Source organism: Struthio camelus, chromosome W (genome assembly GCF_040807025.1).
Source record: "Struthio camelus isolate bStrCam1 chromosome W, bStrCam1.hap1, whole genome shotgun sequence".
NCBI classification, from domain to species: Eukaryota; Metazoa; Chordata; class Aves; order Struthioniformes; family Struthionidae; genus Struthio; species Struthio camelus.
Window position 1 is genome coordinate 46,280,109 of NC_090981.1, and position 24,261 is coordinate 46,304,369.

General features: G+C 37.5%; 1 protein-coding gene across 1 annotated transcript in view; it reads right to left on the reverse strand.

The window, feature by feature from the left end:
* Positions 1–329: 329 nt before the first annotated feature.
* Positions 330–24,261, reverse strand: part of LOC104146878 (regulator of G protein signaling 7 binding protein) — a 43,673-nt gene continuing 19,741 nt past the window's right edge. Inside the window, exons 3-6 of the mRNA XM_068925892.1 lie at positions 16,203–16,333; positions 5,502–5,649; positions 3,944–4,014; positions 330–1,358 (exon numbers count right to left, since the gene is read on the reverse strand). Of these exons, the coding sequence (XP_068781993.1) occupies positions 1,267–1,358; positions 3,944–4,014; positions 5,502–5,649; positions 16,203–16,333 (442 nt within the window). The 3' untranslated portion in view covers positions 330–1,266. The remainder of the gene's footprint in view (positions 1,359–3,943; positions 4,015–5,501; positions 5,650–16,202; positions 16,334–24,261) is intronic.

Below are 24,261 nucleotides of genomic sequence, written 5' to 3' on the forward strand. Positions count from 1 at the left end.
TACTCTGCATGGTAGCTACAGATATTTAAGGGTTTCATGGTGTTGCATAATGTCTGTGTTCCATAATCCAGCAGTTCAGTGCAAGTTCAGTTCTGATGTCTTTTGCCTGTCACCCTGAAACATCAGTACAATGAGTCTGACATATTCGCATCTATCAATCACTGCTACGAGCTGTCATTACAGCATTTATAAGTTCATCATCATTTTTTGTCTATCTTTGTAGAAATAAATCTTGAAATGGAAAAAATTACCAAAACTTTGTATAGTATTCTGATGATAAAATTAGAAAAAAGGCATATTCTGGCAATATAACTAGAAACAAGTCAACATTTAATTTAAATAAAAAACTTTATTAACAATGTAAAATGTTTACTATCTTACATTCTGAGCTAATTCTGGCATGCCCTATAAGAGTTAATAGTTAGTGATATGCAGACACCATGCTTTAAAATCTATTGGAAACAAAATGGGTTAGTGTTGTGTTGTACATTGGAGGGTAACTGTTTATTTTACTACACCTGCTTTTAATACAGTACTTACTTTTTTCCAAAAGATTGGAGAGATACCATTGGCTTAAAAGGAAATTTATTATTTCTATGCATTGTACAGTATGTCGATATTGTGATTTCTCTGTATTTACAAGATCTAAATATCTTATATGGTTTGTGTATCATAAATTAAGATATTTTCCTATGAGCTTTTAGACTGAGATAGAGTGGAAGACTAAATATGAATGAGAGCACAAAAAGCAACTGTAGATTTTGTGCAAATTCTGTTACAATATTGTCTAAATGTTTTAGAGCTTCAATACTTTTGCTGTTAAATAGCTTTCTATGCTTAAAGATTTAAGACTGTTAGAATATGATCAAGTATTTTAATGTGATACTAATAAGAGTACTGTACTATGCACAAACTTTCAGCTGTAGTTCAAACAATAAAAACTTTAAAACGATCTACTAACCATAATTCATGTGTCTTTCTCTGAGTCGTTTAAGCATGCAAAACATATTTGAAAAAGTTTTAGAAACATTCTTAGTTAGGCTAGATCTGTTCCACAACTGGCTCTTGAACACCATAGCTTTAAATTGTTAAAACTCTTCATTTTGAAAAGGGGGATGGAGCAGAAGAGAAAAAGGAATACGCTAGTGTAGAAAATATACTTTATAATCAAGAGTAGTAATGTTCATCTTTGCAGTGCTCAAATGGTAGTGGTTTCGGTGGTTTAATCAAAGTTATGATTTTCTTGTCATTTCTGTACTTAATCTTCTAACTTGAGACAAGACAACACAGTCCAAAGAATCTCCGCTTCCGTCTTCTTACTAATGGGTAAGGAGTCAAGTTTAGGAGGCTGCTATCATCTGTGATGAAAAAAAAACCACATTTGAATACAATTACATACACACACAGACGCATACACAAGAGTTTGTATCTTTGCGTGTCCTCACAGCACCTACAGGATCAAGTAGTAGACCCCATTGTTCTGGGCACATAGCAAATAATAAGCTGATTTTTCTATATTAGAATAGGGGTCTTAAAATGCCAGCTGTCAGGACTCCATGAAAATACGATAGAAATTTTGGCTTGAGGAATACCAGTTCAATGACGAAACCTTAATGAAATTACACCACCAGTGCTAGGAGACCTAAGCCAAAATATTCCTGCTTGATGAATAATGTTAGGCAACAACTAAAACCAAAAGCAAAATAGTTTTGAGATCTTAACTGAAGACATGCAAATTTGACAACTGAAGCTTAAGTTCTGGCTGGCTTTAAAGATGAAAAAGATTACTGAGTGCCATTTGTGCACATCAGTGAGAATTTCAATTAAAAACTCCAAGATCAGAACATCTTGGCACATGAAGATTAAAAGTACTTGCCTTGGAAAGTTAGCACATACTGCTGTCCCTGCTTCTGGTTAGCTTTCTACCTTGTATATTAACTCCTTTTAAATTCATACAAAATACGTATATTAGTGCATACAATTATGTTAGTTTGTGCCCTGTCAGCAAACTGTTTCAAAAATTCATGTAGAATTTACTTTGAATTTGAGCCATCTTCAAGCAAGGTTTCAGGCTAAGAACTATACCTCATTATGTTCCTGTTTGTGCTACATCGGGGACCTAGTTTTGACTGGAGGCTCTAGACACTAGTGTAATACAAATACCTAAATACAAAAACTTAGGTAAAACAACATTTAATAGTATGACCCTTGAGTTCACATCAACTAAACTTCTTAGCATAGTAACTTTCCTGTTGCTGCTTAAATTATGAAAGAGAATTCTATGCAAAAAACACTACTTCAAGCAGTCTGTGAGTAGTCAGTAACATTATGTGAAGTTTGTTTTGCTTGCAACCATAAGTCCTTTCTGGTTCTCACTGAAATCGATGGCAAAACACTTGCTAATTTAATTGAAAGCAGGATCAGGTCTTGTAAAGATCAACTCATTCAACAGCCATGAGATTCAGTCATCTCATAATCATTCTTCTAAGCCATGCTTGTAATTCATACATATGTACAAATTAGAGTCCAGACCACATTAATTACCTATAATGTCTGTATGTTCTATTTTCTTATACTTTCCTCTAGCTTTAATTAATTAAAGGTCTTGAAATATTTTGTAGCTTTTAACTACTGTGTCAACAGTAGGTATGACTGTCCATTCCTGAAGCATCCGTTCTCAAAGATCAGCTGTAAACTGTGATCACAGTTGGACTCTGTGGGAGCAGCAAAAGTACCATTTGTGATTCTCTGATCCTGGAGTGTGTTGTAGAGCTTTAAACTATCTGGCTGACATGTCTCCCAGCCTGCTGCACAGATGATCAGTGATTTTCAGGCCATTGTTGAAGGGCTGCATGGACGCCAGTCTGCTGGGAAGAGTTCTGTATGCCTTTCCCTCTGCTCTGAATTAAAGTTTCTATATGTTTTATACTTCCCCCAAATTTGCCTTTTTCCTCTTTTATTTCCACCATGCTTCTTTTTTTCTAGGCTAGGCATAGACTTTATGGCATTTTTCCATTCTTTTACAATGGCACTTTTGCATCATCATATCTTAAGTGTGATTCCTTTTCTCCTTCCAAATAACTTCCACTCAATCTGTCCCTGCCATAAACTCTTACTTGTATAATGAATTTACCCATTCTATCTTCATCTTTTACTATATTAATGTTAGACTGCTTAGTTCCTCAGGACAAGATCCAGGACACATAAGGCATACTTCATCAGCTACCAGCATGTAAAGGGTATGCAGCACTAAAGAAATACGTATTATCAAGAAGAAATCAATAAGGAAAATGTTTATTTTTTTAATGTTGTTCACATGAAGAAAGAAAGTGCCTGTACATGTGGAATATATGAGACTGCTGGGCCACAAAATGAAGGCCCATTCCTAAATAAATTCTTTAGGATGGATAGCCCCCTGTGCCTTTGTATAGGGTGCCTCATAGCTGGCTACTAGGAAAAGCAAGCTGTTACCAGCCTCAGGGCAGGTATCTCTGCATCGGGTCAGTGTCTTGTTATCCTTGAGTCATAATACAGATGCTACAACCCTCGCAGGCCTAAAGCAAACCCCATCACTTAGCATGACCCCTATCATAGTCTGCGCAACTTATGCCTTCATTACACTTGAAAAAAATGCCTCCTGAGATAGGGAATTAGTTGTGCTGCTGCCTCATGTCCCCAGGAGAAGTCTATTATTTTATCTGTAGATACCCTACCTACAAACTTTCAAAACTCAGTACTTTGAAGTACAGTGTTCTCAAGTGAAACTCAAGAGGACAAAGTTCACATATTAAATTCTGGCACCACTGATTCAGTAGGGAAAGGATTTCACCTGGATTTTTCTTTCTGTAACTTCTACAGAAAAAAATAGATTTTTCATATCTAATGGAAGCCAAAATCTTTAATGATCTTGATTTATCTTACATGAAGAAAATAGAAAACCTACCTTGATTTTTCAGTGGTAAAGGCATAGTCTCCCTGAGTTTGCTTAAAAGGTTTTTCATTTCTCTCATATCTCTGCAGAAACAAATTTAAAAGAAATACAATAGAACAGCAGTTGAAGACTCACAATAGGGAATAGTTCACAGTATCATTTTATATGCTGAACTAATGGAATAAAAACTCAAACTAAATAATATAAAAACCTATTAGGCAAGCACTTGGTTCAAATGTATCAGGAGATGCATACCAAAATAAAGGGCAGTAGATTTAATAAGGGAAGAATTTTAAGCCAACCTGATTGTAACTGGTAGCTTTCTGGTCCACATTTATTATCTTTTCTGGATCTCGAGTATTCCATGTTAAATGAGTTCGTGGGCACCAATGTGATCTTAGTGGCAAAACATACAATATGCGTTACAACTAGCACTGGCCGGTACTAATGCTGATATAATATCCCAGTATCAGCATTCTGTAGCTTGTACCATGAATGTGGTCAGTGTTTCAAAAGTAAAAAATTAACTATACTTGTAGTTAATCCATGACACTTAAGCTCCCTATGGATTAAGAGAAAATTTTAGATGTCAGGGATGTCATTCTGGCCCCTTTTAGGAGGACTTTGGTATGAAATTTGCTAAAATTTTAAAAGGCAGAGGATGGAAAATACCATAACAAAATACCATCTCACAAAGCAAGTTACACATGGCAAGTTACATATGTTTTGAAAGAGGCTAGAAGTTGTAAAAAGGTTCCTGTTTTACAGATAGGTGGCAGATCAGCAATTTTGTGTGCGGGCTTGTGATGCCTTAAGGCTTTCAGGATTTAAAGATAATGTGGTCCTGCCTCATTCATCTACATATGATATGGTTCTTAGAAATGAAGCGGCATGACTGTATTATTGCTCAGTTCTATTCTCTGAGTTACCCTCTCAGTAGAACAGAACTTTATTTTATATAAGTACGGTAACCATTTATATAACATGGTAACCATTAAGAGCTCAGCAGCAGCTTATACAAAGCCACGAACACAGATCCTTTTTACAAAGAAAGGAAATGTTGGCCATCAGGATTGCTCCCTACCAAAGGGTCTTAGTTTTGTCTTTCACCTGGACAGTCAGGAGAATGAAAGTCCACTTTGATATACCTTTGGATGATTTTCCCCTCCCCTCCTGAGCCTTTCACATTTTTAACTATGGGCAGAAACAACTGATATGAACTAGATTCTGTGCCTTTGGTTTATGAATGCAAAACTGCAGGGCAGCATATTTAGGTACAAAACCAGAAACCTGTAAAGATGAGACAAAAACTCTCTCTGTTTTAGCACCATAATTTTCTACCCTTTCTTTTTGGCAGTAGTTCCCTCTGGCAATTAACCAAAGTACGAATGTCACTTCTCTTTGTCCTTCTCACAGGTATTGCGTCCAGGTATGTTAAACACAACAAAAATGTTAAACAGGCTATAATTTACAAACACTTAAAATAACAACACTAGCTGCCTAATTGGAATAGACTGAATAAACTCTAGACAGAAATTTGTTTCATTTAGGAATAAAGTGCTACAGATACCTTTCAGTGTTCTCAATATCTGTGGAAACCTGCCATAAATGCTGTTGAATATCTGTTGGGGATGATGACGTGTCTTCTAAAATAGGTACTTCAGAACTCTCCTCCACTTTAGTGTCTAGGATCTTGTGCGGGGCACAAGGCTCTTTTCCTTTAAAATATTAAAACAAAACATATATCCCTATTATTTATTTATTAAAAGGTATACTCAGATTATATCATTGATGTTTTGGGCTTCATCTTGCACAGCATACATGAAGAGAGAGTTGTGTATGCAAACTCCAAGTAAGAACAGTTCAGAAAGAGAGTGGACCACACCAGTCTGCTCATCAGAGCGCTGCTGTATGGTCCATGCTACTTCTGCCAAACAGGACCAAGAGGAAGCCCAACAGGCAAGTGTGGAGCTTAGGATTTTGCTTAGTAAGTATTATAAAGAGTTTCACTTAAACTCAAATAGCTCACATGTGACACAGAATAAGAACCAGAGGAGAAAAGAGAACTAATCGGGAACTAGAGTATATATTCTGAAAGCAACATCAAAAGCTACATCGTAATCCGTGTCTTTCAATAGTACTCACTCTAGTACTATGGGAAAATAAAAGACAAAAATGTGCAGTTTTGTACTTGATGAGATTGATAGCAATACCTAGCTGCCACCACTCACAACCCAATATGTTGCATATTCCACACTTGCATACTTATACCTTCCTAATTCATACTTACTATATAGAAATAAAGGCAATGTTGGAACTGTCTGGGGACTTCACACCAGATCTGCCAGAGCTTTTGCCAGGGAGAGAATGAGGTGTAGGAAGTGGACCATGATAGTGGAGAACGCAAGAGAGTTAAATATTGGAGATTAGTTAGTATCCTTGCAAATTTCCCATGGATAGCCTATTGCTATTCTTTGTCTGTAGTGGCAAGTACAGCCCTGGCACTAAAGATTGGATGTGAAAGATTTTTTGTGTGTGCCTCATTTAAACGAAAAATTTCAAAGTGGATCACTTACTGAGAGGTTAGTTTTTTCTCTTCTTTCAATAACATAGCTTACACAATCTCATAAAGAAACACATAAACCTTGTAAAAATAGAGAAAATAATGTTGAAACCAGTAGTACTGAGGAGTTGAGTAGGAAAAGTTTTGTCATTTCACAGTTTTTGCAATTTCAGAAATTATCACATCAGGACAAACCTCAGCACTTCCTGGAAGGTTTGAAAAGAACAGGAAGGACAGAGTCTAGTGATTATCCCATTCTTCTGGGGCATTAGAGACTAAGACCATGCTATACTACTCTCCCACATCACAGGTTAGTACCCGAGCTATCACGCTATTAACTTTCTCTCGTTTTTCTGGATCTGAAGAAACTGTTTAAGCAGGTTCTTTGAACTGTTATATTTTGATCAAGTATTTCTTTGCTGAAAAACTCTCAGCTACTCATTGTCTGAATGTCCAACGAGACACTCCTTATACTATAAGAGATATTTGCCTAATGTTTTCATCATCCTTTAAAGTCAGTACAATGTCCTTTCCCCTGCATTATACATCCTCACCAAAAGTCATCTAACTGTATGATCCCAAGAGATGACCTGACATAACAGTTTATCATCTAAAAGTAGTGTCCTTCGTCCTTTCTCTGCTGCTTAGTTTGGCACCTGCTTCTAACTTTGGCTTTGTCAGATCCCTCTGTGAGCCAGCTGAACCCATCAAATGGTAGACGATTACCTCCACAAAAAGAAAAAGCAAAGGTGAAAAGTTTTCTGTTGTTTCAGTGAGTTAAATCGAGTCAGTAAAGAACCAAGCATGCTCCAGAGCAAGTGCCGGAGGATGGGGGTGATGATATAGCCAGAAGCAGTGGAAGGGAGGAAGAAGTGAAGCAAGATGAGAGTGGAAATACAGAGAAAGAGATCAAGACATTTTTGGTGGCAACAAAAAGCTCTTATGTTGACTCAGTTGCTTGTGGAACAGCAGCCTAAGTCCATTTCCCAGATTGTATTTTTTATTGTGTATCTATCACTTTTTAGGTATAACTTTCAAATTATTTCTAGTTGGCAACTGCAGCTTATGCTGTTATTTTAAGGTAGATCTTAATGTACAGTTTTAATTGTTCATTTATGTAAGCTTCATTATTGATTACTTTTCCCAGTATAAGAAGCCCATAGCACAATATACTGTTACCAATATCTCACTTACCACGCTTTTCTGTAAAAGAGGGTTGCCCCAGGAAAACTATCTAATTTGTCATTCATGTCGCAGAAATACAAGGTGGTGTTGCTCGAACTGGGTGTTTGTTAGTTCTGCCATTATTTTGAAGTATTATGTTGAAAGTGACCTGACCTTTGGTGACATGCTGTCAAGAACAACCCTGTCTATAGATGCATCCTTCAGGTGTTTCAGTAGAAACAATAACAATTCTTTTTCCCAACTGGAGAAGTATAGAGACTGCATTGTTCTTTTTGTTAGTGCAAAAGAAAGCTCTTGAAAAATTAGCAGAACAAGCAAGAGGCACAGATTTCTTTTCAAATGGAAAGAGCTCTTTTCCAGAAATTTTGTTGTATTGTGAACAGTTCATGAAGCCTTCCTTGAATTTCACAGCATCTGCTCAATCACGTGAAAATAGTTAAGAGTCAGCTAATAATAAAGGCTTTGCTTGAATAATGTCTATGAGTTCGGCTTAACATTTCCTACTCTATGCCACCCACTGTAGGGAAATAAAAGCTCTTTAATCTTCTCATCATAGTAGGGGAAGGATATCTTTTGTACAACACACTTCCTTAATATAGAAATGCGAGCCATAAATTTTACTTGCAGTTCAGTCAGCGGAAAGACTTTCACCGATTTCAGCAGGAGTTTTATCATGCACACTGCTTTCAGAGGTGTCCACATGCAGTTGCTGTTCTTGCCAGTTGGCTAGACAATGGCCCTTTTTACTACTGGTAAAATTTTAACATAACACACACTTGATGTACTCTGTGTCTTCTAGCCTCTAATTCATCGTGTCCTTTTATATTATGATGCAGAGATTTGCCTTTGGAGTGAAAAGCTCTTGAATTAAATAATGCTGAAGATCCAACTTGAATGAGGATAAATAAAAGGGTAAAAAATGATCACCTCAGTAAGGCTACACCACCGGTGACCATACTCACCTGTTGTACTCCTTACTGCTTCTGTGGTGACCTCTGTGGTGTTTGCTTCTGCCATACTACACTATGCTCCTACTCTTAAACATCACCTGCTACCCAGAGAAATTTACATAATGCCAAAAAATACATATATATATGTATATGTACACACATATATATATATGTACACACATATACATATAGGTCCTTCACAGATAATTGGATTTCACTCCAGATGAACTAGAAAGATCTTTGAGGGGAATAACAGGATTTAATCAAGCGGAGGGAACCCATCTCTCAAAAGAAGGCCGCATTTGTATCAGATTTGTAACCTAGCACTTAAAAATAAATACAAAGATCTAGAACACAAATAAAATGAATGAAAAAGAGAACATAAAATGGGAAATAGGAGAGAATCTTGCAGGAAGGAAGAAATATGTTGCTGCAAATATGGTTAGCTCAGTCTGAGGAACTTCGTTCTTGAGCTATACTTGGGATCTGCAGAACATGGAGATTGTCTCAATGGAAATATTATTATCAAGGAAAAAGCAATGGAATCTATAAGGCTGTAGTGGATACTGTGTTTTCCTGCTTCCATGCCTGCTTTTGGCTTATTCATGTTGGCCTCTTCCTAGTGTCCACATGAGAATGAGTGATTCTCTGGATTTTAAGTGCTTTTTTCTCTACACCTATGTGCTTCTCTCTCAAACCTTATGCCTCTAGCTGACAAATATCTGCTAGTCTTTAAAACAGAATGCTGAGATTGTAGCACATCAGTTGAACAATCCTTTCCATGTTCTTCAAAACACGAAATAGGATGTAATTTAAACAAAGCAAAATAAAACAAAAATCCCTTCACTGAATTCAAGGTTTCTTTTTCTAATCTGTAATGTAAGCTGTCAAAGGCTTTTAGGTACTATTTTAAGAAAAATGTATGTAATTATCACTAAGTGCATACTGGAAAACAAAAGTTATATTATGAATTCCAATTTGTAATGCTTTCTACGGTACATACAAGTAGCATACACACTTGCCTGTGATTTTATGTGATTCTCAAGAACCAACAACGCAGGAATAAGATCAGTGAAAAAGCGTAGTTTACTCTTTCTATAATGCGTACACATAATTTTTCCATTAGGCTCCATTCTTTCATTTCTTATCTATGTATTTATAGCATTTCTTCAGGTACCTACCACTCTGGTATCCTAGTGTGGTGTCCTTCTGTGCTCATATAAGTTTAATAAAGTCAGAGGGGCCCACACATCTCAATAACAGTGATAGAACTGTGATTTTAGCTAATTCAGCCATTCATTAGGGCTTCCAAATGACTTTTGGGAAGAATTAACAATATGTGTGTTACAAGCATTGAAGTATTTCACATTTCATTCTGAGAAATTTTTCATGCATAAACATCTCATTTAGGAAGAAAGACAGGAAACAAATGAGAATTTGAGAACATTTCATATAAGGAAGTGTAACCTAATGTATCCGGGACTCATTTCGCCCATGGATCCAAATTCTATTAGAATGACTAGAGCTATGCGTGAGTAACTGACAGCAAAAATTACCTTCCCATGGTTGTACACTTCTTTGTCAGTAAGTTACAAACTAGTATAGTGGGTTCACCTGATTCTGGACCATAAGAATAACATATTCTTACGAGTATACATGAATAGTGACTTGCTTTGTCCAAACTTGGTATACATCGTTACCAGTTTCAAGCCTTGTACTTCCATGACATGGTAGCTTTAATTATTTTCACAGCATGTTTTGAATTCTGGAAAATACCTCTACTTCGTTTTAACCTTCACAATTTCTGTCCTCTCTTACCTTTGATCTGTTATATGTGCTTGCTCCCAAAACTAGAAAAATGAGTACTGTGCACAAATGCTGCACAGAGAGCTAGTAACATGCTAGCAATTTGCAACTTTGGATTTTTAAAATATTTCTATTATAGATTCTTACATAACCAAACAAGCCAGTTATATCTGTAGATAATCCTAAGAAAGTAATAGCTTCTCTGTAAACATGTGTAGACACTAAACTTCAGTAACATGCACTTCCACAGTAACACGCTGTAATGATCTAGTGATCTATCTGGGGAAGATACTATTGTGGATATATGAATCAGCAAAGCTGTTTTATCTGCTGTTTTTGCACATTCAGATGCACTGAAGTTCTTTATATTATCAATGAAAATCTTTGAGTCAGAAATATTTGTAACAGAATGCACTGATGTATGCTGAAATGTACTTAAGAACTTTGAGATAATTCTGAGTTTTTTCAGTGTAGGATCTAAAGAGGCTCAATATTAATATGGAAAAAAGGATCATTACAACCAGCTGATTCTATAGACAGAAATTTTGTCAACTACTTCCTCTAGCAGCTTGCTACCTAAGCCAGGATTTGTTTATTTGATCAAAAGAATAGTCAGTGTTGGGAACATGTACAAGCAAGATCAATAAAGTAAACATATAACATTTAAAGGAATTAGAGCTGAATGTTGTAAACACTTTAGAGAGGTACCAAAGCTTGTCCAGAATATCTTGCTTTCCATGAAACTATAGTTCAAATTTTAAGAAAGTATTGCCAGGTGGAAGACCTGTGTTTGATGCTGCTCTCTAAGGCATAAAGCTATTCAAGCTAATTGAAATTCAGACAATGGAGGGAGATAAATAAAGCAAAACTAGGCCCAGGAGAGAAGCTTCTGGTCCTAGGCAACTGAACTAATCTGTTCCTTGACGAAGTCTGAGAGAAGGATGCTATCCAGAAAAGTTCTGCTACAGCACGATGATGATGCAGAAGAAAGCTAGGTCAAGTATGCTAGTGGTAAACAAACACAGTGAGACATTTCGGAAGATTTCCTGGAAGAGCTGGAAGAAGAGCTGTCTTCTGCCATACTGCCAATAGGTGTTTGCTGCAGATACCCTGTTGTGACAAAAGGGACAGCAAGACTCTTAAAGCTATATGGTAGGGACTGCAGGAAGGCACAGGAGAGTTCTTCACAGTTATCAGGCTTGAGTGCTGCCCTGAAAACTGGACTCTACACCTTCCTCTGCCCCAGAATTTTCTTGTGATTCTAGTCAAGTTGTCTAAACACAGCTCCTCATGATAGTTACTGACAAGGTGTTTCTCATTCTATGGTTGCTCAGCCTGAAGACTGCACTCAGAGCTGCAACTGAAAGTACGGAGAGATTACTAAGTATGCTGCAATCTCAGATCCTAAATTAGCACTCTTTAGCTAAATCTCTTGTTCCTTCTTTACAATGGGAAAAATTGTTACTATCTCACTACCTAAGACAGTTCTGAAGACACTCTCATCACTGAATGAGTTACTGAGAAAAGTCTGAGGAACAGAAGGATTCTGCCTTTAGAACAGAATTATGTGCAAGACATATGACATATAACACTGAGCAATTAGGAGAAAACACAGATGACTGCCCAAGTAAATATTAGCATGTGTCTCAATCTGACGGGACTCTTGGGATGGTGGAAAAGGAGAGTAAGTATATGATTCGGTAACCAAGGACTTAGTGCATACAAAAAGGTGGAATTAACCCTACTTAGGCACATTTCATTCTGTCATTTGCAGATGTTCTGAATATTCAGTTTTGCAGTTATAATGTATTTTCAACACTGGAGTTTTGTGGTGTATGTATCTTAGAAATAAATTTATTAGAGAGCACTTAGTTTACTCACTGCATAGCTCAGCTGGAAATATTTATGGCTGTTGGCCCCACTGTGGCTGTTACAGCTCACACAAATAATGGACTGTCTTACTTTTGTAACAGAGGCTATATGACAGGAGTAAGTTAATCTGAAGTACTGTAAATATGCAAGAAATTGCTGTACAAGAAGCTTGAGATATTATATAGTATATGTAGGAATATTTGTTCAGTAGCACAGTAAGATAAGGGGAGCTCAGAAGATCAGTGCTGAGAAAGACAGTGAAAGTACCAGAGCTCAGCCCTTCAAATAGTACTGTGGTGTTTCATAAAACAGCATCTGTTTCCCAGTGGGGAGTGTTGGCTGAGTTCCTCTTGGGAAAAGAGCATCAGCATCAGCTCACTGCGTTAGATTTATCAGTTCTGCAGTTTGTTTGATAATGTCTGGTCAAGATACCAGAACCCACATTATTATTTATTAGCTGCATGTTGGTGAGAACAGCCTGCATGTTACTCTACACGAATCTCTGCTGGCTCCAAAATAGAACACACACCTTGCTGAAGCCTCAAGAGAGATTTAAAAAGCCCAGCAAACTACTTATCCAACAGGTAAGAGGGCTGGAAAATGGAAAATATTATATCCAGATGGAAAATATTACCTTCAAAAATGAGCTACAAGATACAGACAGAAATCACATGTAGGGAATAACAATAGACATACGCATTTATAAATTTAGCAAAGTTAATACATATTGGAAATGTTCACAATTTCAAAAGGGTAGTACTATTTGTTGACAAGGAAAATGAATTGAATGTTTGTTTTAATATCACTCAGATGCTGGTGGAAAACTAAAAAAGCTATATACTAGCAACAGCACAATATATTTCAGAACAGTCAAATTACTGGCTCTTTCATTCCTACAGATAAATTTATGCACTTGTGCCTACACTGCAGTACTTTTCTCCTTAAGTAAAGAATTTCAAGAAAAATACAGCTTCATTCTGCTCCTTGGAAAACAGTCTGTTTTGGCAGATACAGAATCACAGAAAACATTAGTTTGGAAGAGGTCTTGGGAAGTCATCTGGTTTAACCCTCCACTGAAAGCAGGGCCAACTTAGATCCAGTTGCCTGTGACCTCGTCCTTTTGAGCTGTGAATGTCTCCAAGGATGGAGATTTCACAGCCTCTTGGGTGCCTGTTCTGATGTTTGGCTACCTTCACTGCTAAAAAATTCTTAATATCTAATTGGCATTTCTCTTGTTGCATGATCCCTTTATAGTGCCTCAAGGCATTGTAAATGCCCAAATATTTAATATATAAGCACAACATTTTATTGGCTAAGTTCCAAAATTCAGTTTATTCAAGTCTCTGTGATTATAGAATTTTTGTCTATTATGAACTTTTCTCAAAGAATGTCAGTTGGATGAAACTTGGAGCCAAGTTACTGTGGTTATCTCTGCATGGACACAGGAAAAAAATTACTCCATTTAGCCATGGCACAAGACTATGCTCAGATTGGGAACCACTGTACATCAAAAGTACTACAAGATAGGAACTAAGCTGGTCTACATTGTAATGCTGTAGCTCATCTTATCTAACTTTAGTCGTCTACTACTTAGAAGTTTAGCTTAAGTTAATCAGGTAGATTCCATTCACAGGCAAATGAAGCACATTGTATCCACAGGCACATCTCTGCGTTACTCAGGCCACCTCAGACTACTCTCTCTCTCTCTGTGCAATTACACAAGGTGCTGTGACAAATATTGCCAGTGCTAGGAAATATAGTATAATCTGTCTTAAAAAGAAAAAAAACCTATTGTTTTGTCATTACAAAACAAGGCCTTTTCTTGTCTTTACCTAGTGTATTCTGCTGAGATCTTACCTGGGCAAAGAGTAGTTACAACAGGCACAAATATGGTCCCAATCAAAGATGTGTGACATCACTGAGTAATGAGGTTACTGAGTAATCTGCTCAGTAAATGGCTTGCATTTCTACATTTTCCTTTTAGTAGACAGCTAATCAAACATGAAGTTATTAGAGGTGCATTTTCACTGAAAGAAAGACATCTCCTTTGTATAAATACACTTTGTGGGATATATTTCACTGCTGAATCTGGTATCTAGTTTTGTAAAGGTGGACAGCTTCCTAACCATAAGGTGCTCTTAATATGTATTCATCTTTTACTATAAACAATTGTTGCTGTTGTTGGATAAATAACATGGACAGTAAGGGATAAGTTCAGTACTAAACCCCTGCCATTTTGCTCAACCAAACACACGCCTTCAGATATCTTATCCAACAAATTCCTCAGCATGGGCATCATGCTTAAAGTAATCCTTTTCTGTTGACTTAGCTGTTTCTTTCCTAGATGGAAAAGTTTCATACCAATACAGTTATCAGTGTGATCAGAATTGCTCTGCTTAGTTTAAAGAACTCTTGAACTTGTACAAATTTCTCCTTTTGTTCATCAACAGCCAACCAATCAAAAAAGCAAAACAAACATACAGTGTGTGAAGGACAGTTGAGAATCAGGATTTCTCTACAGATCTCTGGTAGATTCAGCCTGGAAGGCATGTAGTTAAAGCAGCTAAAACACTGAGATCCCAGTGCTGGAAACAGAGCCCCAGAGTTGCCTCTATCAGAGATCACTTTACACAATTCTTAGGAAGCCCATCTGGGAAATGACACTTGACAGTCCTCCAAAATATTTGTGAGTTTTTGCTGAGTAATATGAAAAGTAACATAAACTTCATTACTCCTCTGTCATCCATGTGTTCTCACACTTTCTTTGTCAGAGTAGGAGGTGAATGCGATGTCTCTAATACAGGTCTGTCCTTACTCTGAGACTTTGGAGAATTTTTACTGCTCCTGAAGTTGTGTAATGCAGATGGCAAGTGCAGCAATTTGATTACAGAGTCCCTAAAAAGTTTCATTCAGTACATGCAAGTGATTTATGGAGGTATAGAATTTGCTCCATTAGAGAGAGAAAATAAAATTCATTTGTCTGGTGCAACCAATAAGCTTTAACTGTGTACACTCTTGGACCTGCCAACCCTTCATTCTACTTATAAGGCACAGAGGCAGCAGTATTCTTAAAGGACTGTTACAAAATGTTTCACATGGGGATAGTTAGTAGCAGTTCTCCAACTTAACTCTTAGGAAGAAATTTTTTTCTGTGGTAAATTCAAAATAACAGAACAAAAGAGCCTCTTAGGCAGGAAACAAAAAAGATATAAAACTTCAGTTTGAGTAATAGTTATTTAACAATGACATAACAAACAAGAGAGGGACTTTTAAAGGGATTTTAAGTTGTTAGGCAGCCTTTGTTACAGGTCAAGCTCCTTGCTGCCTTCTAGTTTAAATATTGTCCTGCAGACATCCTCCTACTACTGAGCATGACTGGAATTACAGTCTGGCTAGAAAGATTATCCTGTGAAGAAAAACATGGACACAGGGCATCCTGACAACAGCTTCTATAAACTTCGTATAACACAGTAAACACGTTATTGTTGAAACCTGAACTGAAACAAAACATTGCTATATGCGTGAACTGGAATTTTTCAGAACCTTCCATTTTGCAGTAGTTATTCTAATAAAAGGACTAAGATAGGTTGCTCACTGGAATCTGAGTAATGACAACCTTTGGTTTGGGACCACTTTTTTTTTTTTTTGGTTAATTTCAGACTTCTGAACTACACAAGTACATTAGTGATACATGCCTGATACGACACATTTATGCAGGAATGATGATATTGCAATAGAAATTAAGCTTTTTTCAGAAGCTTTTTCAGAAGCTGAAAAGCTTCTACAGTTGTGTAGGTGATTTTACAGTTTAGTGCTGTGTATTTAATGAATATGCAAGCAGACACAAAAAAACTTTTGTTTAAATCAGCATCTGTATATTTGTGTAATTCAATACCTTTCCGATGAAACTGAAGGGATCCTAGCAGACATATGGACTTAAGCATTTCTGTTGTGTACATTTCTAAGCAACACTGCAACTGGATGTATAATCTACAGATTTCAGGATGAATTTCACCATCTTCTGGGCTGCAGTAAAAAAGAGAAAATTTAATTAGGAATGGGACCAGAAGGACCTGAGGGTCATCAAATCCAGTTCCCCACTGTTGCAAACAACCACGTTATAATAACTTCATAAGCTATTAAGCTATGCATATATGATAAACAAGTTGTTTCTACCAAACTGGATCTAAAAATAAAACCTTAGCTCTACAAGAACTCAAAACAGCTAAACTTGGGCTCTTTGGTAATACTCTATGGTAAGATTTTTGTAAGATTTATTTTCTCCCTTGCATATCTTTAGAAACGGAGTAAATTAATGACCTGAAAAATCTGAGCTTTCTTGTCCTCTTTACCAGCTTTGGAGAAGTATTTTCTGGTAGACTGAAGAATTCTTGTGCCATCCAGTTTCAACTACTCTTGGTCCTGGTGCAGCTGTGTGAGAAGATTGCAGGGCCCCTTCTACTGTCCCTGTTCAGGCTAGAAATGCTGGATGAGGCATCATCAACCCCAGCTTGCTGACACTTTAATAAGAAACAAGGCAGTTGAGTCATTTAGTTTTGCAGTTTCTGCCTGAATTTCTTTTTTCCCCCTGTGTTTAAAATGCTGGTCATGTGATTAGCTAATACTGCACTATGAGGAGAATGGGGGGATTACAGAGTTTTTCCAGAGAAGTTATCTTTCAGGAGTGTCTCAGGAATAACACCTTTTAAAACAAAAATTGAAATCAAGAATAATCTTAGATCAATTAATTGCACAGAACACTAGAATAAATCATTTATCCAGATTTCAGGATCCAACTGCTCTCATGCCTGGCTGCAAAACTGGTCAATGTCTCCCTTTCCTAGGCTCAGAATGGCGTGCGGACATAAATATATTATTTTATAAACGTAACTGTTTCCTCAAGTGCTCAAAGAGGAGATTTACCCAGCCATATCTGAAAAGCAGGTTTTCAATCCCCTTTCCAAAGGTACTTTCAGTAGGGCAGTAAGTGGTAAGGTTAAAGAGTTAGGATTTCACCCACTTTGTATTCAGACATTCTTGCTATTGGCTTGCTACACAGTGATGTTAAATGATAAGACAACCCCCAAAATTGGATTTCATAACAAATAGAAACTTCTGCTTTACTAAATAAACTGAACCTAATGGCATTTCTAAATACTACCAATATGAAACTAAAAAATTTTCTCAGCAAGTTTTCAGATTTCTAGCATATGAATAATATAAATAAAGCTTTCACAGTAAAAAGATTGCTAGCATTCTTTGTAGGGATTGTGTTTCCTGTGGTTAAACTGATACTTCTAAAGACCCTCTTGTATAGGAAATAAAATCAGACTTGTGGATTTTCTCAAGGGAATCAAAGCAACTTACTTACCTGATAAATTATTTGTAGCAACACTAAACTGGGCTGCTCATATGCTCAAATAATTTCTTAATACCAATCTAGGCCACAGACTTTTGAGACCTACAGCAGACAGTGTTTATTTAAACTAGATTCTGTCTGACACCAGGGTGAGGGGTCATTAGTCATACTCAGTCAAACCCTACGTCCAATGAAAATGCTAAGTCTGGCTCTTTTGTCATGAACAAAACTGAAAAAGTCTATTTTAAGAAAAATCCTACCAGTTTGTGCTGATACAATTTTACCGAAATTCAGTTCAAACAAATAAACACTGCATACTAAAAGCTGCTAGTTCTTGTATTTGAGATTCACTATTATTTCGAACAAAGTGGAGACCGTACATTGCCTAGAAAGCATGTATGCTTCTGCCACTGATTTCAGTGACACCAGGGAAGATTAAGCCCAGCCATACTCTGGGAATGTGAAACTAGACAAGGCCAGAAGAAGATAGGCCCTGGTTTATTTCTGTGCATGTGGCTCAGTGGGCAGGAGAAGGGAGCAGTCTGAAAGGAATGTTTGATGCAAGGACTTGCCATAATTTGCCCCCAATGAGGGAGAAACTGTGTGTTTTTTCCAAGGCCCTCAAGGGTTTCTATCCTTCCAAGTGACAGCAGAAATCAAACAGGACCATGAAGGGTTCACAGAATTGGCCAGAACCTTCCTAAAGGGAAAGAACAACCTTAGCACTTCCACAGCACATCAAGGAAGACTACTGGTGTTTCTACAGGCCAATGAAAACTGTAGAACTGTAGGAACTGCAAGAACCACAGTAGTGGTAAATTGTGCAATCAATCATAAATGCTAAAAACAAGCTTGCAGACAAAAAAGAAAAAGAAAGTGAAGGCTGGGCAGGAGTGGGGACTAGAAGGAAATCATGCTGGACTTAGTAAGAAGGGACAAAGGGAGATAGGTCCCACCTGCCAATCCATTATAAAGTAGAACTCATCAAAAAGGCAGAAAATAACTGGAATCCAAATTGCCTTTACTGTGGTCTGTGTTACTTCAGAACCAATACCATACCCATGATAATAAACTTGTCAATTGTAGGAGCTTTATTTCCTTTGACTAGACCAGCAATGAGTGTATTTCTTTTAAGCCACACCTACTTTTCTACTTTTAACATCACGTCTGCCTTTATTCAGAAATCATGCCATACACGATATGTTATTTCATCCATCTTAGCATTAATACAGTGTAAAGCTGTGATGGCAGAACAGAAAAGAGGTTTTATGCCTGATATCTTAAAGACGTCTTTTCAGATGCTCGTTATAACTTTTCTTCCTATTCCCAATGATTCCACCTCCAAAAACATTTGATTGCCTTAAGTCCCTGCATATTTTTCCTGAAAAATTAGCTACCTGAGAGAAGTTTGCTTATTCAGAGTCAATTCCTTCTCTGCATATGGAAACATGCATTTGCTGGATATGAATCCTTGTTCAAATCTCATATTATTTTCAAAAGTTATCAACATAAATGTTTTCAGTGACTGCACTAGCAGTAGTAAAATAGAATAACGAATGCTAGTTAGGGCTGAAAATTATGCTTAGAAGAAGACACACAGCAATACAGCAACACATACAAAAATGACTGTGGGATAAACTAAATTTGAATTTTTAAAAAACATACCTAACTGAAGAATCCTCAGACACTTGGAAGTTCTACTACGTATGTTACAATATTTTATAATACTTTTTATCTTGATTTGTTCCATAGTATCTAGTAACAGTTTGGCAAGAGTTAGACCTTAACATTCTCTGCAATTAGATGTTCGCTGCTTCTTTCATTTTAAAGCAATCTATACGTTATATGAATTGCAGCTGTTAGATCTGTGATCACTTAGGTGATTAGAAATGGACTGCTCTCTGCATAAGCAATAACCATAAATTCAGCAGCATTTTTTTTTAAATTTGCAGATGGCAAGAAAGGTTTTTAATGTAATGTCATTGGTATTAACCAAAGAAGATAAAATAAATATAGCCCTGATTTAAATTTAATTTGCTTTAGTATAAATCAGGAACAGCTCTCCAGAAGTAGACTGGTATTTCCTAAATAATACCAGCATATTCAAGCCCAACATCTACTCCTTCATTTTGCATATACCACTCCTAATGATTTCAAACTTTCCTGTAAATGCCTGCTACAAAACTGGATAAATCTCAAGAGCAGAATAGGATTCTGGTAAATTTGTTGCAAGAGGCAGTCTCACGAGTAAATGTAACCTTACAGAGTCCATCTAGCCAAATAGATTACAAACAAATAACTGGCCCAATACAGCAAAAACGCAGCACATCACATTTCCTTACTCTGCAGTAGTATTTTAAATTTCTGAGCTGTGGGTCTGAGATACTTGTTTTCATTTCTCTGATAACTACATTTAAGACTCAGGCAATACATATTTAGATAATACATGACCTCCTGAGGTCTTTTACTATCGTGATTTGTCCTACCTTTTAGCTTACAGAGGAGATTTCTTAACCCCCTAGCGTCGTCAGTAGTCTTCCAGTATTCCCCAGTTCAGCACAATGGAATTACTTCAGTAAGTGCGGGTATAGCTTTTTTCATCATCTGAGTCTCTTACTGTTGCAGCTCTTGTTTCCTCCTGAGCACACATGCAGTAATTAATTTCCTTTAAGCTATCCCTACCAATAAAAGGATTACAACAAGATTTAGGAATGTAGAGGTCTCCCTTACTTGCCATATTTATCACCCAGCTCCAAAATTTAGTTCTTCAAAATCACTGTTCATCTAATACCTAAATCCTTCAGCCTCCCAATATGCACTCAAGCATATTCAGTTTCTTCTCATAAAGTTTCCAGGATGCCTAAAATTTATTTCTGAGCAGGACTTTCTCTATCCTGAAGATGAGCAGTTAGATGCCTTGTAATGGATAAACAAGACATTTGCCTATTTCACTTGCAGGGCGTTACCCCCTAAATGTTCCTGGTGCAGAGTGGAACCTGCACTAAAGAGAGTCTCCACAGATTGCAGCAATGGCCTTTTCCTGCTCAGTTGCTCAGTCATCTGCTCTTCTGCTCAGATGAGAGCACTTTCTGATAGAGAGAGAGAGAGATACTGATCTACTCTGCTCTCTTATCCCAGGAAAGCTGAATCTACCTCTTTCTTCTTAAGGGTATGATTCTTAAACCGTAAGGATATCACTAACCGGAGTACTGAAATTTACACTGTGAAAAGATAATTTCCTTATAGCAGATTTAGATAAAACTGGATTATTTTTGTCCTATTTTTCTCTACGTTGTTTCAAACGTTATAAATCCTTATTTTTTTAAGGAGTCATGGTTGTTAAGGAACTTTACTTAAAATATTCAATGTATTTCTTACTTTTTTTCTAGCTGTCATAGCAAAAAGATTGAGGGTCTGCACACAGGGGTAAGAAAACAGTATGTATCTCATACAGCTATTTCATTTCCGAGAAGCAAAAATAGTGAAAGCCTTTCTTTAAAACTATTGTGGGCAAAACAATCTTGACTCAGGGAATTTCACTTAATTTATTGTCAATCAACATAAACTTTTAATTTGAGTATTCAGTATTTCAGTATCGAGAAGCAAGACAAACAATTAAACAAACACTTAAGGAAACACTTGTCCTCCCTCTTCCCCATGCTCAACTTCAGTCCACCACTTCTGCTCCCCCCTCGCCTCCCTCTCTCCTATCTCCTTCCTAGTCTCAACTCTCTTGTTTCTGCCACGTGCATGTTACACTTAGGCCCTCCCAATCCCTTCAGTGAGCCAATGGGTGGCACAGGACATCGGTGTCTTGTGTTTCTTTCTGCCACTCCTTCCTTACTCTTTTCCTCCATTGCTTCTTGCTTCTTAATGCTCCTCTGCTCCGGCATGGGTTCGCTCATGGGCTGCAGTCCCTTCAGAGGGACTCCTGTCCAGCGTGGAGTGCCTCCTTCCAGGAGTGCACCTCCATCTGTGTTCTCAGCAATGTCCCCTTCTACTTGCCTCCTCCATCTTGTTTCTCCAAGCACATCTCTTCGCATTTCGCCTTGTGTGTCCCTATTTGCATGCCCTCCTGTGTCTCCTCTCACACACCTCCTCCTTTGTCTCCTGTCCCCAGTGGCTACTGCCCTTTCTTAAATACATGTGAGCAATGATGCCAAGTGCTCTTCGGAGTGGTTGAAATTCTGGCATGTGGAGACTGTTTTCATCCATTTAGAGCCGGCTGGAACCGTCTGTGCCTGGCACAGGGCAGTTCATGGCCTCTTCCCATACAGGGCACCCCTTGCAGCCCCTGCTACCAAAACCCTGCCATTTATGCCTAATAAAAAAGACTTACGTGCTCTTACTGACAGAAGTTTTAATCGCGCAGACTAAGAAACTAGAAACTAAGTACAAGAAGGGCTGCTCATAAGCTAGTTTGAGTTTCTCTTTCTGTTCACAGATAAGGGAAGAGTAAGTGGAAAACACAGTTACAGGTGTTCTGACTGACTTTTTGGCTGTTGTACATCTAATATATTTTTATTGTAAACTCAAACTTCTGAATATCATAAAAGTGTGAACTAGAGACATCCTTAATATGGGTGTTTTCTGACCCACTCATGGAGCATCTGTAGGTGGACTGTGGGGAAAATTCTTCTGTCATTTGTAAATCCAGAGTAACAGCAGTGACATTCAAGAAAAGTATTTTTAATAGTCCAGAATTTATACAATGAAAGTTATTTTCAGGCCACCTCCCTCACTGATTGTCTCAAAGACGTTAATTAGCATTTAATTGCAGTAATGCCCACAAGAATTCCATTAGCTTCCAACCCAAATGATTTTCTCCTAGGCATGTATGTAGGCCTCATTATCATCTCTAAAGGCCGCATGCTCAGACGCCAACATATATACAATTTCTTTTATAATCCCTGGTGTGCGTTCTTTGCAGTGGGCTTAACATTTCCCTTTAAAGGATCATCAGTTTGCCCTCTCTCAGCAATCTTCTATGCCTACATGTTCAGTGAGAAATGCTGAGCGAGAGAACTAGTACAAACGTAACTGTCATAATGTTGATTACCATACAACTTTATTATTAAATAGGTATGTAGCAAATTGGTATTTATTTAAATAGAAAAATTCACATAAACTTTTTTATTGCCCCCCCCCCAAATTAGTTACCTCTGTTTCAGTTAGTCCAGCTGATTTATTTATGAACACTACTTAGATATTCAAGAGGAATCTCATATGATAGTCTCATATAACTGCTGTGATAAATGTTGTCAATGGAGCTGTTTAACAGTAGAAGTGCAGCTGGACGTAGGAGAGAGAGCACAGCACTGAGCACTTGCCAGTGAGCCAAAGGCCAGTGGCTCATCATTGGCTTCTGAGCGTAGCTGCCGCAAGGCTGAGAAGGGCAACTGTGCTCCCTTCCTGCATCCGTGCTTCTCTATTCACTCAGATAAGACAAAGAGGTGCCAGTAACCTGTGAGAATACCGGGTTTGGACACACAGGTTATGGCCTTTTGGGGATACTTCTTCTGATAGGGGAGCACTGCTGCCTTTCACAAGATGAATGCAATGGGTGCCCGGGGAGGGCGGGACCAAAGATACAACGTGTGGAGTTCCACTGGCCTCAGAGAGCCTGTTGACCTTCCAGTGATGCTGCAAGCCATACCCGTTCCCACACACGAGGAAGGAGAAATGGTGAGAGGGGGGTACATGCGCTTAAGCAAAAATGTTTATTTGCATGCAGAGTAAAGTTTATGGATCCATACAATATCTCCACCAGGCTTCATTCCAGCCTGATTCTCACTAGACAATTTTAGGCTTTGATTTTCAAATGAAACTAAGAGAACGGCTTCCATCATACAAAGGTTCTGTGGTTTTGTTTTTAATAATAAATGCTCTGTATGAAAGAAAGCCAGATGGTGAATGCAGTACTACTAACAACCACATTTCCCACCATGAGGTCTGTAGGATTACTTATTTGACCTAGAAACACTTGCTGATGTCTAAGGAAAACTGTCAGATCACCTGGCCTTATTTTCCTCTTTTTTTCTCTTCCCTAAAGTATGCTGATAGCTGTATATTAAATATTTTCTAATATCCTGTCGCTCTCTCACTAGGAATTTTGGTAGTTACCACATGAATACTGTACCACCAGGGTCCATAAAGGGTAGAGATTCTTAAGAGGTGAATACTACTCAGTCGAGGAGAAACTTGCATTACTATGTCAGCCACACTTTTGCAATTTCAGAGCTCTTATATCTATATGTATTAAAAGTAGTTACAAAAGAGAAAATGCTGTATTATTGGTTTATATACCAGTAACTGAAATTACACATTTTATCAGGCTGCTATTAAAATTGCAAGTATGAATATTATAAATAAATCCTAATGTAAATCTGTAACATTATTATGTGGCTTCATACTTTGACTATTGGTAACATTGATGTTTTTCTTTCTTTAAAATCCTTTTTTTTAAAAATCACATGATTTTGTTCAACTGAATATGTTTATGAAACACTGTTAATGGATGGAAGTTATTTTCCTTTATGCTTTCCTAAGCTGATATTTAAAATAAACCCTATAGAGGGAGCTCTTACACTAACTA